Raw genomic sequence first — 19506 nt, forward strand, 5'->3', positions numbered from 1 at the left:
TCTCTATAACCACATCCCAAAGGTGCTTAACAGGCTTGCCAATACAAAGGGGAAGACCAAGATAGGAAGCTGGGAAAGATCTTGCCTTGCAACCAAAATCCTTGGCAAACTTAGAACGATGAGCTGAAGAGACGTTGATACCCAACATTTCACTTTTGAATAGGTTAATTTTGAGGCTAGAGAATGCTTTTAAACAACAGAGGATTTTGCTTAGGTTGATCACAGCGGTCTCAGAGGCCTCGCTGAAGAGGAGTGTCATCCACGAATTGGATGTGGGAAACCTAGAGAGAATAGTTAGTAATTGAGAAACCCTTGATGAGACCCACTGATTCCCCTTTCCCTAGCATTCTACTAATGCCTTGTGAGACAATAAAAAAAGAAAAGGGGAGAGTGGGTTTCCCTGTCTCAATCCTCCAGAGGAAAAGAAGCCCTTGGAGGAGCCATTAATAAGCACAAAAGAGGAGGTTGAAGAGATGCGGTCTTGGATCCAACCCTGCCATTTTTTACTGAAGCCTAGTCAACCAATAGTTTAATCCGCATACCCCTAATTGACATGATCAAAGGCTTTTTCAATGTCAAGCTTTACAAACCAAGCCACTTTTCCCCTCTCCGTGGCGGGAGTTAATGAGTTCATGAGCCAACAGGGCACAATCAAGGATTTGCTGATTAGCTAGGAAGGCTCCTTGGGCATTAGTGATAACAGAGGAAAGAACCGGCCACAGTCTGGTAGCTAACACTTTAGCTAAAATCGGTTGTTACTACCTCGTATCACGTAACAGGCACCACTATTACTGTTATGGCCGTAACGTAATTGTTTTTTAATACCATGCCCATGACCCATCATGGGCCCAACATGTGCTGATTTGAGCCTGAGATTTGGGGCCTACTTGTTAGGGATCACATTTCTCATTTGCTGAAGATAAGGGGCTTGATGTGGAAGATGTGATTGAAGATTTTGGGAATATTTAGTAGATTTATTTTTGTTATTTTAGGCTAAATCTTTTTTAGTGGAATTTTTATTATCTTAAAAAAATTATAGATTGATTAGAAATCAATCTAATAGTTGTGGCATTTTCATTAAACATTTATGGAGATCGTCTTTAGGGTTTAAGGGGAGAGGTAGGCATTTCACATTTTCTGAGTTATTCTCCTTTTGTACTCAAATATTTCTATGAGTTTAGGGTTTTTGAGTTATTCTCCCTCTCTTGATCTCATTGACTTGAAAATCGGGTTACACCATTTTGGTATCAGAGAGTGATCGTTGGGGGATTTTCGACTCTACATTGTCTCCTAATGGCTTCGAAGGAAATGGCACAAGAAGAGTTTGTTTAAGTAACCCAATTGATCTGCTCACTCATAGATTGAGTAGATCAATTATACATATGGTAGGTGATCTCAATAATCAAGTGGGAGAGTTCCGGTGTGATGGAAATATAGACTAAAGATGGTGCACGTGGACACGTAGGGGAAAGTCCTTGCTTAGGTCCTAACTTCTAACCATCAACGGGTGGTTTCGGCTGATGAAGACACCAATGATCGAATCCTTTGATTATTGGAATGTGATACAATGCCCACAATTATGGTGAAAATTATGGAATTCCATAATTGTTTACACATTGACGACTTCATTGACTGGCTAACCAAAATAAAAAAGGTGTTCGAGTCTAAGGAAATTGAAGATAATAGGAAGGTTAAATTAGTAGCAATGATGTTTTCTAATCATGCGTTATAGGGAAACTACTGGTAACAAGTATAGGTGTTCTGTGGGTGGATGGTGTATCAAGGAATCCTCCGTGTATTGAGCCTCGACAATTTGGAAAGGGATTTCTTCAATAAAGAGAAGGTTCTTTGAAGGGATTGCCTATGCTCTTGGGAATGGGGAGAAGATCCGATTTTGGGAGGATGTTTGGGTTGGTGAAGCATCCCTACAAGCTACGTTTTCAAGAATGGCCTAATTATCTACGACACGTAATATTCCAATGGTGTGATGCTTCTCCATCTGTGGAGATATCGTCATGTGGTCTCCCTCATGTCGTGATTTTTTTCTGAGTGAGGAAGAGAATGAGGGGTTAGTTTGACTACTTATGCTCTTGTGACCTAGTGAGTGGGAAACATGATAGGATGGTGTGGCTTTAAGGAGAAGTCAGGGTGCTTTTTGGCTGGTCCTTCTACCTTGTGCTTACGGAGCAAGCATTGTTATCAATAGTATAAGCAATCATATGTGATCCAAGGGGGTTGTGCGCATTTGCAATCGCATAATCGCACATGCCATTACACAATCACAATTTTATTTATTTATTTAAAATTTTAATCACATAAGTGATGCATAATCGCATAATCCCATATGCCCAATGGTCATAAAGCCACATATGCCACTATTTCATATGCAATATATGCTCCCAAAATGGCATATAAATTGCATAGGTGCTTATCTGATCGCATATGACAACATTGGGAGTAAGGGAGGGTGATGTGTCGGAGCAAACGTGGTATGTGTGGTCCTATAGGTCTCTGCTAAGGATCGCAACTTTTGGGTGGCTTATCGGTAGGGAGAGAATTTCGACAGTGGATAATCGTAAAAAATGAGCAATGATGATCTTATGTGTATGGCAAATGCTGAATGGGTCAATCATCTCTTTATCCATTGTCTACTTGCGCAATGGGTTTGGAGTGGATTTCTTTGGATGTTTAATGTATCCTGGGTTATGCCAAAATCAGTTGGTGGTCTTCTTTAGGCTTGATATGGTGTGGGATTTAGGAAGCAGGAGAAGGTTATATGAAGGCTTTGCTTATTGGCGGTCCTATGGGCGATATGGGAAGAAAGGAATGGGATATGTTTTAGAAAAATAAGTAACAATGTGGAGCAGGTCATGTTGAGGACGATGGGATTTGTTGTTGAATGGGCATCGTGCATTGAAGGGTTAAAAGATTGTTCTTTTCCTTTCTAGGCTTGTAAATAGTTTGTGCCATCTTGGCATTTGTTTTAATAAAATCTCCATCAACTTAAAAAAAAAAAAAGAGTACTTGGGCCTTTTGTTTTGTTTTTAACTTGTAATTTTTTAATTTCTTTTTTATTTTAATTTTAATTTTAATTTTAAAATTTTTTTTCCTGGAATGATGCCATCTTTTTGTGACTTCTGTTCCTTACGCATGCATGGATCATTTGATAACAGAAACCAAAGATGTCTGGCCAAGTCACCCTAAAAGTTTTTATCCCAGTATGGATTATTATTAACATGTTTGTACTAAGTCATAGCATGATTTATATGAATTCACATAAGCTGGGTTTTGGGGACCCAAAAATCATAAATTTGTGCATTATTCTGATTGAAAGTTGTCATTTTTAGGAAAAAGATGACCTTGAAGCCCGCCTTCGTGTTGTGAATGAGATGGCTGATCAAGCATCATCTCAACAAGCATCACTTCAACAGGAGCTGGAACGCACCCGACAACAAGCAAATGAAGCACTACGATCAATGGATGTGGAGCGACAACAATTACGAACTGCAAACAATAAGTATTACCTCCCTTTGGTTAAATATGAACATCAATTCATATACATTCAAAGATTTTGTATTATTGATATGTTATGAATAATGCTGTAGTTGTTGCATGAGAATTTCTTTTTTAGTTGTATTTAGTGTTCGAAGTATCAGTATCGCTACAAGTTTTGTTGGCCAAGGATACGAAATAATATCGTTATCGTCAAAAACTGAAAATGCATTGAAACAAAGGGAAAATGGTGAAATTTTTCCGTGAAACTTTACAAGATGCTAAAATACACATATTTACATGTTTAGGAATAAAAAATTGCAAAAAGGATGCTTACATAATACGTTTCCATTTAACGGGGGGCTAAAAGCATGTGCTTTCGTAAGAAATCAGCCCAACCATCCTATCCATCCCATCTATCCATCCAAACATCCATCAATATTTCAGAATATTGACAACACATGATATTTAGCCGAGAAATTGTCAACAATTGGAAAGGAAACGAAAGATTGTGGTCTCGATATCACCCATGTTGTGATAACGATAAAATCGTGATATTATTGATATTGTCTTCAACAAATTGAACATTACATACAACTATGCGCCCATCAAAAAACTGAAATGAAATATTTTTAATAATAGATTTTTTGTCATATCGATACATCGGCGATAGTATCGAAATATTGCTGATACATTGATGATACAAGTGACACCTGGAATTTACACAGTCGAAAATATTGGCAATACATTGTCGATATCAAGATATTGGCGATACTTAGTGATACATCGCTGATACCTGGAATTTTTAATACTGCAGTGTTATCGGTATCGCCATGCTGGAGATATGGATAATATAGGGGATATTTCGATAATATCGGGGGTGCTTCGAATGATGGTTGTATTATATCTATTAATATCAACTTCATTCATTGCCAAATGTCCTAGTCCAACTTTCCCCTATGTTTGACTAAGCAGAAGATTTTATGTCATTTTCCTGTGGTAATATTTACTTAATTTTTTGGTTATTGTAATATTCACTTGTTTAGATTCATTCAAAGTGTCCAACTCTTTTTCTCCCATTCCCCACATCCAGTTTTCAGATGATATGTTTGTATTCTGTGAAGCGGGAGTGGCCATGGTCTTCACTTCGAGTCTCATCTTTCATTATTTTCAGTTTGTCTTTGGTCTCAAGGTTAATTTGTCCAAAACCGAGTTGCTTGGAGTCAACTTTGAGGACAGCGTTGTAGTCTCGCTGGCAGAGGTCTTGGGGTGTTGAGCTAGTTCGTTTCCCTCTATGTATTTAGGTCTTCCGTTGTGTCTCGGAAAGCCGTCTCCTGCCTTGTGGGACAGGATCTTGGAGAGAATGGATAGAAAGATGGACCCGTGGAAAGGTTAACTGTTGTCGTTAGGGGGGATGATTACCTTGATTAAATCATCCCTTTCAAATCTGTTCACGTAATATTTATCCCTCATTCATTGTCCCAAGTCCATCCTATCTAGGATGGATAGGCCGCAGAGGAATTTTCTCTGACAAGGGGGTGCCTAGAAGTTTTTCCACCTCCCTTCTTGGAGAGGTTTGCAAAGCTGTAGAAGGTGGGGCAGGCATCAAAGATTTGGAGCAGGTTAACTGTGCTCTTCTGAGCAAATGGGTGTGGAGATTTGTGGCGGAAGAAAACAGTCTTCGGCGAGAACTCGTAGCTAGCAAATATGGTGTTTCAGCTCGGGGTAGATGGACCAGAAGTTCGTCTCTGTATAGGGCTTCCCATTGTTGGAAATCTATTTCTCGGTTTGCAATCAAGGTTCTTCCTCAGATTGGTTTTGCTATAGGCAGAGGGGATGGAATGCTTTTTTTGGGACGACATATGGATGGGAGATTCAAGCCTTATGTCCCAATTCCCGCTGTTGTTGCTTTATGCCAGCGTTAGGATTTATTGGTTGCAGATTGCTTCTTTCCTTCGGGTAAGGGGGGCTCGTGGGCTCCTCTTTGCCGACATAACGTCAACGATTCAGAGCAGATGAAATGATCAGATTCTAGCTCATCTGGAGGGAGTGCATCCTTCCCGGGACGATGGAGATGCTCCCCATTGGCACGTTGACATATCAGGCTGTTTCTCAGTTTGATCTTTCATGAAGGTGAACCATACGGGTGACTCAGAATATGATTTTAGCTTCTTAGCCCTCATTTGGCATCTTCAGGTTTCGCCTAAGATTTTAGCTTTTGGGTGGCTAGTAGGAAGGAATAAAATTCTAACAGTGGATAATCTCCACAAAAAAGGTATGGCATTACCCAACATATGCTCATCTGCCTCCAAGCTAAAGAATCAGTGGACCATATATTCTTGCATTGCTCTTTTGTGATTGGGATCTGGGATTCTATTCTCTCTTTTTTCAAGACCGATTGGGTTATGCGTGCTTCTATCAGAGAGTTGATGCTTTCTTGGTTCAGGGGTTGTCCTTCCACGAAAGTCAGCAAGAAATGGCAGCAATCTTTGTTGGCTGTGCTTTGGAGCATTTGGTGAGAAAGAAATGATCGCTGTTTTAGAGATATTAGTCACCCACCCCTTAAGCCACACTTACTCTAGAGTCTCTTTGATGCTTATGGATTGGATTCTTTGACCAGGGGGCTGTTCTGTTGTATTTATAGTGTTTTTGGTTTTTATTTTTATTTATTTATTTTTTCTTTCTTATCTTTGTTGGCCTTAACGCCTTTTAATAAAGCTTATCCTTCAAAAAAAGATGATAAGGCATCGTCCCATATATAAAGAGGAGGAAACTCCCCAAAACTCTCTTACAAAAACCCTATTGTTTTCCTTAAATTCGTTGGACGTGCAGGCCCAATCTATGACTAGGCATTTAGTTTTAAGGAAGACCACTTTAGGTTGGCACGCCTTCACCTCAGTAGATCCGATTATTGCGCTCTTGCCAAACCAAATAAATCAATGCGAGAAATGACAAGGGCCATTAAAGTCTTCCTTCTTTTGCAACCCTTCATGCTGCCATTCTAAGCCCTCAGCAGCTCTTGTACAGATTGTAGCATCAGCCACTCTGCTTCAAGGAGAGTGAGAACTTTTCACCAAATATCTTACATGAAGGCAAGTGAATGAATAGATGATTTGCTGATTCCGCCTCCTCAAGGCTATGGAGATGACAATTGAGGTTAATTTGTTCAGGTGGATTCGACCAATGTTGTTTCCTGGACTAAATTTACCCTTGCAGAGCTGTAAATATGAAGAAGCTCATTATCTTTGTGCTCAATGTATGGAGTATTTCTTGCAAATCCCTACAGAAGCAAATGATGTTACAGATGGCCTAGAGAATCTTGGATTAGGGGGAGGTTTGGATCCAAGGAAAATGTAGGAAACAAAAGAGGGTTTCTCAAGAAATCCTCTTTTCATTGTCTATGAACGCAAAACTATCAGAAAGTGTGGGAAAGCGTGTTTCCCTCACGACTTTTCCCCTCAAAATCACCATTTTATTTTCTCATCTATTCCCTTGGAAAAAGATATTGCCTTTCCTAACTTTTCTCTTCGTTGAAATCTTTCGAAGGCATGTTAAAAACTTTAATACTTGGGTAGGGCACTTAGAAATTACTTTAAAAATGTATATATGACATTCAAGTAATTCAAATTAAACCGTCCAAACTGTGTGCCAGTGTAGATTTATCATGAACCCAAAACTATGCTTAATTGATTATTTGACTATCAAATTGTTGGACATTTATTGAATGGTTAAAATCAAAAGTATCCAATTTGGTTTTTTCAGCAAACAAGTGTCCATGAATCAGAGGTTGGGATTATCAAGTCAATTTTCCTTTTGGTTTGTAACTTAGTGATCGTGGATTCCTCAATTTGTTCGGTTTAATTTGAGTTAAATGTGCCACATGTACCGTTTCTAAGTGCCTTCTATCGAGCGTCATATGTAGGTGGACTGGAGTATGAAATAACACCTTTTTTGAAAATTCTTGTGTAATTCATGTCTTGTGAGAGGATTTCAGGTTGATAATTCAGACTATCGGATAACTCATCTTTAGTATGCAGATGATACTCTTCTGTTGTGTGAGGTTGAGGAATCATTGATGTTTAATTTGCGATTGATTATAATATGGTTCGAAGTGATCTCGGGTTTGGAAGTTAATTATTGGCAAAAGTGAGCTATTGGGGATTGGTATTTCAAGGTAGGAGGCAGGTCTGTTTGTGAGTATATACAGCCTAAAGGGCGGGATCCTTTCCATCTTCATATCTTGGTCTCCCTTTATGTATAGGAAGGCTAACCAAGCACCTTTGGGCTAAAGTTAGAGAGATTCGAAAGCAAGCTACCTCGATGGAAGAGTAGGCATTTATCTTTGGGAGGGAGGCTAACCCTCATCAAGGCGGCGATGTCTAATCTCCCAATTTATATTATGTTGTTGTTCAAGTGCCCGAAATCGGTTTCAGTTACATTAGAAAAAAAATAGGCAGGATTTTTTGTGGAAGGGAGCAGAAGAAAAGCATAAGTTTCATCTTATGAAGTGGGAAGATGTTTGTAGGCCATAGGATCAGGGGGGAGCCAATCTTAGGAATTTGGAGGTAATGAATTTAGCATTGTTAGGAAAATGGGTTCAGAGATTTGGGGTGGAAGTGGGTAGTTTATGGAGAGTGGTGGTGGGTAGGAAATAGGGGGTGGAAGAAGGGGGTAGATGGATTTAGTCCTCTTTGTTGTATAGGGCTTCTTTCTTTGGAAGTGGGTGGTGTTGCTAAAAGATAAAGTATGGAAAGGGATTGGTTTATCTTTAGGTAATGGAATTAATACTAGGTTTTGTGAGGATATCTAGGTGGGGGAGCAAAAGTTAGGGGTGGTCTTTTCTCATCTAGTGAGATTTTCGTTCGAGGAAAATTTACTGGTTGAGAGGTGTCTTAGTGTGCAAGGAGAGGAAGTTATTTGGGCTCCGCCTTGTATGAGGAATTCAGATGACGGGGAGTGTGAGGAGACGGTTAATTTGTCGGTTTTGCTTTCCAATATTCGGCCCGTGTTATTAGAAGGGACTCGATGGTATGGTTAAAAGATAAGTCTAGAATATTCTTAGTTAAGTCCCTATTCTTTATGCTTAGTGGTGGCGATAAAAGGGAAGGAGTGAGTCAGTTGACATATGTGTGGCATTATGCGACTTCTCCAAAGGTTGTCCCACTAGCTTGGCATGTGGGATGTAATAAGGTGGTAATAGTGCACAACCTCCACAAGACAAAGATGATTCTTCTGAATGTTTGTTTAATGTGTTATCATGATGATAAAAGTCGCAATGTAGAAAGGTTTGAATCGAAGAAGAGGTCTTCAGATTCTTGAGAAGATTTTCATTCGGTAGCCAAAGGTTCTTGCTCAAGCCTTTAAAGGGAAAGATAAATCTTCTGATGAAGATCATGTTGGGCCCTTGGTGGAGTTGGGAGACGAGGGTTGGACAAAAGTGGTTCATAAGAAGAAATCTAGCCTGCACCATGGTTGTGACTCCACGATATTGTCGGCAATTTACATTGAAAACTTCCTGAAAGCCTAATAGGAGAAGCAACTTCAGCAACTATTTGGCTGATTTTCTCCCATTATGGAGGTTGCCATTCCTCGCGATAAGAGGACGGGGGACAGTCACGGTTTCACTTTTGTGAGGTTGCGGTCGGAAGAGGACCTTGGGAAAGCTGTTGTAGGAGTCCATGGCCGGATTATTAAAGGCAGAATCTGGGTAGCGTAGAAGGTTGATGCAGGACAATTAACCACTTGCTCTAAAAGCTCGAACTGTTAGAGCATGACAAATTAATCCTTTTTATCTCATAGCCCAGGCCCCACATCTCATGGGTTAGGACTTCGGTTGAACCTCCCTCGTGTGCCCCAAATCACATGGGTACCGCCTTACACAGGCCGCCCACCCTGAGTGTGTCCCCGCATCCCACAGGCTACCCCACTCGAGCTTGGTATGAAATACGCATTAATCACCCCTGGTGAGGAGTCTCGAACATGAGACCTCCCCTGTGAGCCTTGCCCACCCTGAGTGTGCCCCTACATCCCATAGGCAACCCCACTCCAGCCCGGTGTGAAAATGCCACTGCATTAAAGGCACACTACGGGCTAGACAGAGTGAGGGTTCCCTCATCCAACATGGGGGTCGTCGAAAGCTCTCCTTCCTGTCAAAGCAGGAGTTGGGCTAAGAAATCTCTCATGAGCAAGGTTTTTCAATCACACGAGTTTGTTCATTCCCAACTTGCTTCGCATATGAGTGCGGTTCACCCGTGCCGACGTACCCCACACGTGATGCAGTTCCTTTTTTCCCATTAATCAAGATGACGGGTTATATTTCAATAGTCCTCCAGCTAATGCTCTAGATACCTTGTAGAGGCTTCAACTCCTTTTAGGTCCACTCTCCATGTCTTCTCCTTTGCGTAAGGGCTCCCTTGGTCAGAAATGCAGGAAAACATGGAGGAAACATGGAGAAAATAGTAGAATTTTTCAGTGAAACTCCAGGACATACCTAAATACACATATTTGTATATTTAAGAATAAAAAAATGCATTTCACTATAAGTTTTCATTTAATGGAGCCCATTTTAATGTGTTGTATATCCATGTCCATCCATCTATTTTTCTGGATCATTTTAATGCACAATCCCACAAATGAAGTTGGTCCCAATCTTATGTGGACCATACCATAGGAAACAGTGGTGATTGACCATTGAAAACTTATGGTAGGCCACATAAGTTTTGGTTCAAACTGAATTTTTTATTTTTTATTTTAAAGGTTTCTCTAAGTTTATGACACCTTGTTGAGGGTTTGAAGGGTCAACAAAACAATACAGTGGACCCTAGCAAGTTTTTCAAGGATAGGGATGTGGGTGGGACCCTAACCATGGGCCCACCTCAATGTATGCGTTGTATATGTACATAGTCCATCCTTTTAGCCAACTCATTTGAGTGCACGGCCAATAATGAAGCAGATCCAAATCTCAGGTGGACCACACCGTGAGAAAAACATACACATGACCTTGATTCTAAACTTTTGTGGCCCCGAGAGGTTTTCAGCACTAGGCAGTCAGTGCCCACTGTTTCCTATGGTGTGGTTCATGTGGGCATTCAATTTGTCCCATTTTTGGTCTCATCACATAAAATGATTTTTCAAAATGGATGGACAGCGTGGATAAAAATCATACATTACGGTGGGCCCCACAGCCAGGTGTTGCCGGGGCTGTACCCAATCCGCTTCCCTTTGGCAGTGGGGATGCAGATTGTACCGATGCTACCAGTAAAGAGGTGGCTACTGGTTGATGCTCCCTAGGCCTTATATCCAAATCGTACATCCATTTGGCGATATCGTCTTAAGGCTTGGGACAAAAAATAAGACAGATCCAACTATCAAGTGGACCACACAGCAAAAACCAATGGGGGATTGAACGTCTACCGTTATAACCCTTTTTGGGGTCACAGAAGTTTTGGAACAAGAAATTTGTTTTTCCTCTTCATTCAGGTATTTGTGACCTTATGAATGGATTGGATGTAAAATAAACGTTACGGTGGGCTCTAAAAATTGTTTAACGGTGAAAATCATTATCTACGCTGCTATTTATGGTGTGGTACAGATGATCTTTGGATATGATTCATCTTTTGCATAATGCTCTAAAATGATATCTAAAAATAGATGAACGGTGTAGATATAATAAATACATCACTGTGGGGCCATGTAACTTTGATCTCCTTTGAACCGTTCGTACAACTCGGAGCTCGAGGAGCGTCAGTGCTCGTCTTCGCACGACACGTACCTACAACAGCTATAGCTAGGTACACCAGCCATTCCGCTTCCCTCGGTACACAACTGCTTCTGCTTCCGAGGCTCGAATTTTTATTTTTTATTTTTTTTTAAACACAAAAATATCAGAGCGAGAGGATTTCTCGCCGAGGGGTTTTTGACCGAGGGTTTCAAAACCCTAAACCAGACCCAAATCGAGGGGAAATCCGGTAAAATTTCATATTTTTCGCCGAAATTGCGACATCGATATTCCAATCGGAAAAAAGGGAGAATTTGTAGGTTTTTCTTACCTAACAGGGCTTTTGTTCTTCCGAGTTCCAATCAGGTACGAAAATCGTGAAATTGAAGCTTTTTCTTTCCTTTATTTCAGCCACACCATGCCGATATTCTCGGCGAGAACCCATTTTTATCGATGATATCGGCAAAAAATGGGTTTTCGCCGAAAATTTGGCCGATAACACGTGATGCAGTTCCTTTTTTCCCATTAATCAAGATGACGGGTTATATTTCAATAGTCCTCCAGCTAATGCTCTAGATACCTTGTAGAGGCTTCAACTCCTTTTAGGTCCACTCTCCATGTCTTCTCCTTTGCGTAAGGGCTCCCTTGGTGGATAATTCCAGGCCGATTCTAGCCAGGATTTGGTGAAACTCGAAGACAACTTTGAAGCAGAGGAAGCCTTCCAAGCAGCAGATGAGGAAGGTAGTGCGGAATGCTTCGTTGATGCTCTTGACGTCACCCCGCTTCAAGTTGCTAGAGAGATCCCTACAGATAATGTTGACCTCTTGCTCTTCGCGGAGGGCTCTGCTCCATTAGGAAGTCTTAAGCTGATGTTAGAGAGCGAGCTGAAATGGTACAAAGATATGTTGGATAGAGTGGGAAGGTCGATAGGGATGACCTTTGGAGCAAAGGACGACGTTGTTCATGAATTTTGTCAAAGAGAGGAGCTGTAATAAATTTTGTTGTGCGATGCATTAGAAGGCCAAACAAAAGATGCCTAGGGGGTGGTGGGAACTGATGAATATGAAAAGTTCTGTTAACTATGATGTATGCAGTTGTAACACTGGAAGGAGAGGGGATTCCATATCGATTATTAATGAAGATTCTATGCTGAAATATTGGGGAGTTGGGAAGTCGGGACAAGAAAGCTCAGGTGAAAGAGGTTTGCAAAAATCACAAAGTTCAAATATTAGCCATTTAGGAAACCAAATTAGAGGCTTTTGATGATGTAATCCTATGGTCAATTTGGGGAATAAAAAAACAAAGGTTGGGTTGCATTGCACACTAAAGGATTTGCAGGGATTATAATGGTGGCCTAGAATAGGGAAAGATGGTGCATGGAACATTCGCAAGTGGGTTCTTTCTTGGTATTGATAGTGTTCAGGGATACTTCGTCTCAGTTTAGATGGCTATTGACGTTTGTATATGGACCTTACATCTCGACAAGAAGACATCTCTTCTAGGCATAATTGAATTAAGCCAGATTAAGTTTTAATATACCATGGTGCTTTTTTTTTTTTTTTTTATTTTCTTTTTGGGGCGGGGGAGGGGGGAAAGGAGCGGGTCAGCCAAAACAAAATGGAAGACATTCTAATGGGGGGCACCAAGTACAATCGGACAAACGAAAGGGATCCGCTGATCTTATCACGTCGCGATAGATTTTTGCTATCAGCGGATTGGGTGGAAAAATTTCCCCATGTTAGTTCGAGAGGCTTGTCGAGGACATGCTTACACCACCGCCCTATTTTGCTAGAAGTTGAGGTTGAAAGCCGGGGTCCCAAAACTTGTAGCTTCGAGTTGGCGTGGTTAGAGGTGGAGAATTTCAGGGTAATGATTAGCGAACGATGGCTATCCTTCGACATCTCTAGTACAACGACCTTCAGATTAGGATGAAAGATTAAAATCTTGAAATCGAAGCTTACTGCATGGAAGGACTTCGTCAGGATTAGATCCGAAAAGGCAGACAATATTGCTTGTTAGATTAGTGAACTGGACATTAAGGAAGATGGTGTGGGACTATCTGATGAAGATCGGAACAGGTGACTGGTATTATCTACAGAGTATTCCTAATTTCGCAAAGAAGAGGAAATTATGTGGAGGTAGAGATCCAGAGTGTTATGGCTCAAGGAAGGCAACAAGAATACATCTTTTTTCGACGATATTTCTAGTGCATGTGTAAGAACCAATCGCATTTGCAGCATAGTGGTGGTATTTCAAATGCACGTGCAAGAACCAATCCAATTAGCAGCATAGTGGTGGATGGGCAATGCTTAGAAGTGAAGTCTGAAGTTTGTTCAGCCATTGTCAACTTCGTTGATTCTCTCCTCAAAAGCGAAACTTGGACCATACCCTTTTTGGATTTTCTTTGGCTATTAGAGTTGGATACAGAGTCGCTGGCAAAAACCCATTACTAGGGAGGAATTGTAAAGCGCTTTAGATACCATGGATGGAGATAAGGCTCCGGGCCCTGACGACTTCCGCATAGCCTTTTTTCCAAAAATTTTGGGACTCGCTTAAAAAGGACGCAATGGATTTCATTCAAGAATCTTGTCAGACAAGTAAACTCACTAAAGGGATAGGGCTACCTTTCTAGCCTTGATTCCTGAGAAAGAGGGAGTTGGGGCAATATTTCGTTTATTCTTGTTGGGGGACCTTATAAGATGTTGGCTAAGGTGTTAGCTAACCAAAAATTGGTTCTTCTTGTGGTGATTGCAGAGAATCAAGGGGCTTTTGTAGCTAATAGACAAATTTTGGACAATGCTCTCCTTGCTCAAGAATGCATTGATTCAAAGCAAAGGGATGGAACCAAAGGCATCGTATGAAAGCTAGATCTCAAAAAGGCCTATGATCACGTGGATTGGATATTTTTGTTTTATATGTTGCGGAGGACTGGATGTGGCAGGTTGGCAGCAAATGGATTAAATGGATGGAGGAATGTGTCTCGTTGGCATCTTTTTCTATATTGGTTAACAGATCTCGTAAGGGAATTTTCAAAAGATCAAGAGGTCTAAGGCAATGGGATCTGCTTACTCCTTTTTTGTTCATTTTGGTGGTGGGCACCTTAAGCGGCATACTTTCTCAAGGTCAAGAGGGGGCTCTTATCTCTAGTTTTGGCAGGTCAAGGATCAGATAAAGAATCTCTCACCTCCAATTTGCAAATGAGATGTTACTATTTTCAGAAGTGGATGTAGCTATGATAGATAATCTTTGAAAAATCTTGGGTTGCTTCGAAGAAGTGTCTGGTCTGAAGATCAATATTCACAAAAGTGAGTTGCTTGGCATTGGTCTCTCTCATGAAGATAAAATGAAACATTTTCATAAAAATTCTCAATTCTATGTGTGGGCTCTCTTTCGAAGCATTTGTTGATCATGTGATCGTGAAATTCGAGTGGAGAATGTCCATGTGGAAAAAGGAGACATTTAACTATCGTTGCTCGTGTTACTCTTATCCAGCGTTCGAAGTATTGGTATCGCTACAAGTTTTGCCGACCAGGGATATAGAAACAATATTGGTATTGCCGATAATATTGTTGATAACGGGAAATGCTTGGAAACATGGGGAAAATGGTGGGATTTTCAGCGAAACTTCAAGAGATGTTAAAATGTACATATTTGCATATTTAGAAATTAAAAAAATTGTAAAAAGAATGCATACAAAACAAATTTCCATTTAATGGGGCCTTAAAAGCATGCGTTGTTGTAAGAAATCAATTCAACCAGCCTATTTAACCATCTAACCTTCCATCCAAACATCCATCGATATTGCAAAATATCAACAACACATGATATTTCACCAAGAAATCATCATCAAGTGGAAAGAAAATGAAAGATTGTTGTCTCAATATCGCGCGTGTTGCGATATTGATAATATTGAGATACTATTAATATTATCAATGACAAATTGAACACTACAGACAATCGTGTGCCCATGATAAAAAAAAATTGAAATAATTTTTTTTTTCTAATAAACAAAATTATGATGATATACGTTGGCGATATTATTAAAATATCGTTGATACACTTATGATACAAGCATTACATAGATTTTACATAGTCGAAAATATTGGCGATACTGATGCATTGGCAATACAAGTGATACCTAGAATTTACATAGTTGAAAATATTGACAATTACATTAGCGATATTGATACATTGGCGATACTTAGCGATACATTGCTAATACTTGGAATTTCTAATATTACTAGTGTTATCGGTATCGTTGAGCTTGAGATAAAGATAATATTGAAGATATTTCGATAATATTGGAGATAATTCGAACACTGCTCTTATCAGGGCAGCCCTCTCAAACCTTCCTATCTACTTCATATCATTATACAAGTGTCCGAAATTTGTTTTGGCCAGGTTGGACAAACTAAGGAGGGTTTTTCTATGGCAAGGAGCGGACAACAAGCACGAGTTGCATCTTCTCAAATTGGAAGATGTTTGTAAGCCAATCCATGAGGGAGGCGTAGGTATAAGGGACTTGGAATCCATGAATAAGGCTCTTCTCGAAAAATGGCTTTGGCAGTTCGGAGTAGAAGAAGGTTCTTGATGGAGAAAAGTCTTACAAACCAACTATGGTGTTGAAGCGGGGGTTGGGAGACAAAAAGATCCTCGCTTTATCGCTCATCAAGTATTTGAAAGTGGTATCGTTGGTAGGACATCTAGTCAAACCAAATGTATCCTTTGCCGTTGGGTGTGGCAACCAAATTTGTTTCTGGGTGGATAGTTGGTGCGGCGATGGCCCTTTGGAGGTGGAGTTTCCCTCTTTGGCGAGCTTATCTCCAAACAAGAATACAGTGGTGGTTAGTTGCTTCTCTACCGTGGCGGGGGGCAGGGTTTGGTGCCTTCCGTGTCTTTGGGCTCTAAATGACGTTGAGGAGGATGACTTCGTAAGTCTTATGTTGTGATTACACGTCTCCCCATCCCCATCCTCCCTGGATAGCATGACATGGAGTGTCTCCCCTTTTGGGAAGTTTTCAGTTAAATCCCTCTACCAATTGATTCGTCCTTCATTGAATGCGAGCAGGGGTGTTATCTTTTTTGCCTTTTGGTCTTATGGGGCTCCACCCAAGGTGGCTTCCTTTGCATGGTTAGTGAGTCGAAAGCACATACTCACAATTGAAAATCTTCAGAAAAAGGGCCATGATCGTCCCAAATGTCTGTCTTATGTGCATGAGAGACGCAGAGACCATTGACCATCTATTTATTCATTGCGATTTCGCCCACCAAATTTGGTCTCAGTTTTTCAAGGTCTTTGGTTCAGCCTCGGTGATGCTATCATCATTTCATTATCTGTTTAGTATGTGGTATGCTATGCAGCTTCCTACACTTAATCGGATCATCTGGCGGTTGCCTTTATTAGCTGTTCTTTGGAACATTTTGGGGGAGTGTAATGCTAGATGTTTCCACAACAAATAAAGCCCGTGGGAAGAGGTCATTTGGAAAATCAAGAGGGATATTTTGGAATGGGCAATCTCATCTTCTAAAGTGGATTCTTCGGTTGCACGTTCTTTTCTTCAGTTTAGCTAGTTGTTGTGGCCCTTGTTTTTTTTCTTTAGCTTGTTTTTCAAGCTGTTTTTTAATAAAATCATTTTATTACTTGTAAAAAAAAATGTGTCATCATGATGAGGAATTGGTGGATCACCTTTTTATTCATTGTTCGTTCGCAAATAGGTTGTGGAATTGCTTTTTTCAAGTTGTTTGGATCAATTTTGGTCATGTTGAGGTCCATTGATCAATTTTTCTTGAAGTGGCATGGTGGTGGTATTGGGAAAAAAGTTTGGCATCTTTCTTTAGTAGCAGGGATATGGTTCCTTTGGCTAGAAAGGAACAATCGTTGCTTCAGGAATCAGGTGGGGAGAGTATTCAAGGTCTTCAATAGGGCTAAACTGCATGTAATGGAGTGGGAAATTTCGTCAAGGGTTATTGCTTAGTTTCCGATAGTTGGCTAAAGTTTTATGTTTTCCTTTTCTATTCCTTGTCTCGTTGTATTCTTTTTGCTGTGTCCTTTTAATTATAAAATTGTCAATGTTTAAAAAAAAACGTGTGTAGGTAGGGAAGGCGGGTTAACTTTTGTTGACTGAGAACCATGTGGGTCCCACTATATTTTGTGCGTAAAATCCACTCCTCCCATTAGGTGTGCCCCTCATTGTTAGGCATTTTGGAATTAAAAAAAATAAAAATAAATAAATAAATCAACCCGATCACAACATAGGTGGGCCACACCGTAGGGAGCAACAAGGGGAGGTTGCCAAACATAGGTTTGTGTGTAGGGCCCCACACTGGTATCTATATCCCATCTAACCCGTTCATCAGGTCACACTCATAGCGATGAACAAACACTCCAAAAATGAGCCTAGTCGAAAACACAGATCCTCACCACATGCAACGAGCAGGTTTGTATCAAGTTTGCAAATTCTGACACTCAGCTAATCTTTGAGAGTTTAAATAAATTTTATATGAAGGGGATATCACAGCCTTTTGCATAAAGGCCATGCCTGGCTATGGTGATACCTTGACAATATCTAAGCCAGAATATCACAATTTTAAATTATTTCAGTTGTTTTGCCATCTCTGGATTGCCATCTTCTTTCATTATTCTAATAATGTCAACCACTTCCAGACTTCGAGAGAGCGTAGATGAGATGCGCCACTCATTAGAAGCTAAAGAGAATGCCCTCGAGGGATTGCAGCATACAATTTTTGAGAAAGATCAGGTTTGGACTCTATGAAACCTTTGCTTACATGATAGCCTTGTATAAGCCGATAGTTGAAGTTCCTTGTAAGTTGTAACCAAGGTGTGCTATACAACCACCACCATTACCGTTAAGATAGGGTCTCTGTGTGTGTGTGTGTGTGTGTGTGTGTGAAAATGAAAAAAAAAAAAAAAAACATGTATTGGCCCTGTAACGGTCGAACTGGGGCTGATACGGGCCTTTTTTCTCCATAACGGCCGTTATGGCCTCTACGTCCCTATAACGCATAACGGTTGGCACCCTTACCGTTATGTAACGGCTGATATGGCCCCGTGACGGCCGTTATGGCACACCTTGCTTGTAACACTGTTTATGTTATTGAAACTCCTTTCCCCTAAGTAAATTAGTTTTTCTGTTTGATCTTTTACATGGTAATCATCTTCATAACTGCCATTGCTCTTTTACATAAATGTCATTGCTGAGATAAGTTTTCTCCTAGTTGAAAGTGGTTCTTCTGCAATTTAGACATGCTTGGTGTGTATATGCGCGCGTGTGTGTGTATATATGACACCCATTCTCCATGTTAATGGGATAGGAAAGCTTGCTATACTAGCCTTGCATTTGGTACATGGAGAGAGTCACTCCATGCAATCAATCTACTTAACCGATTCCTAAGGGCCTCTATGCAAAAATCATGTCAATCGGTTTCTCCTGTCTGTCCAAATGTTGACATCATATTTTGCACCTGTTCATCTTCCATGGAAACGAAGTGGGTGGTTGGAGTTATTGTCACCTAAATAACCTAACTGCAAACATTTCCTTTCCAAATCATGTGATCCGGATCACAGGTCTCTTGCGATCTGGATCACTATTTTTATTGACCCGAAATTATGTTTCTATAATCTTACTATTGATTAAGTTGTCATCCAAATGCATATCGACAATGCAAAGATTTATACTTCTATTTATTCGGTTGCATGCATATGATTATAAGAACAACATTCATCATTTCATATATAAATTGCAATATGAATTTGATTATAAAAGTATATTGCATACACTTAGTGCATGTATTATAGTGACCCACATGATCCTACCTCTAGCATACCATGTATTGGAGGAAGAAGCATACTGCCTACCCCTTCCTTTACCACATACCGTAGCGACCTGCAATCTGGGTAACCTTGGTTGGAGTCATCTTCCAAACTAGTTCGTGAGAACTGAGAACCATAAGCAATTCAAGGTGGGGGTCTATTGAATGGATGTGTTCAGATTGATGATTGAACATGTTATAAATGAACCTGGCTTTTGAAACATTAAATGGATGGAGGTTTGGAAAGTGAGAAGCAAGTTGGGGGCTAGCTTAAATAGATCAGGGATCTCTTTAGTACAACTATGGCTGTCAATTGGTCAGGGTTGGATAGGTCTGGCTATGCCCATGCCCGGACCTCCTAATGGGTGTATCTCAAGTCCATCTATGTTTGTATCTGAGTACTAACACTTAAAGTACCAGCCCTGGACATTGTCAGGTCCGAGTAACCGGTCAAAATCTGAAAGGGG

General features: G+C 40.4%; 1 protein-coding gene across 1 annotated transcript in view; it reads left to right on the forward strand.

The window, feature by feature from the left end:
- Positions 1-19506, forward strand: part of LOC131237045 (protein GRIP) — a 157557-nt gene that overhangs the window by 30276 nt on the left and 107775 nt on the right. The window contains exons 4-5 of the mRNA XM_058234682.1: positions 3348-3517; positions 17874-17967. Coding sequence (XP_058090665.1) covers positions 3348-3517; positions 17874-17967 — 264 coding nt within the window. The remainder of the gene's footprint in view (positions 1-3347; positions 3518-17873; positions 17968-19506) is intronic.

The sequence above is a fragment of the Magnolia sinica genome, chromosome 2 (assembly GCF_029962835.1).
Source record: "Magnolia sinica isolate HGM2019 chromosome 2, MsV1, whole genome shotgun sequence".
NCBI lineage: Eukaryota > Viridiplantae > Streptophyta > Magnoliopsida > Magnoliales > Magnoliaceae > Magnolia > Magnolia sinica.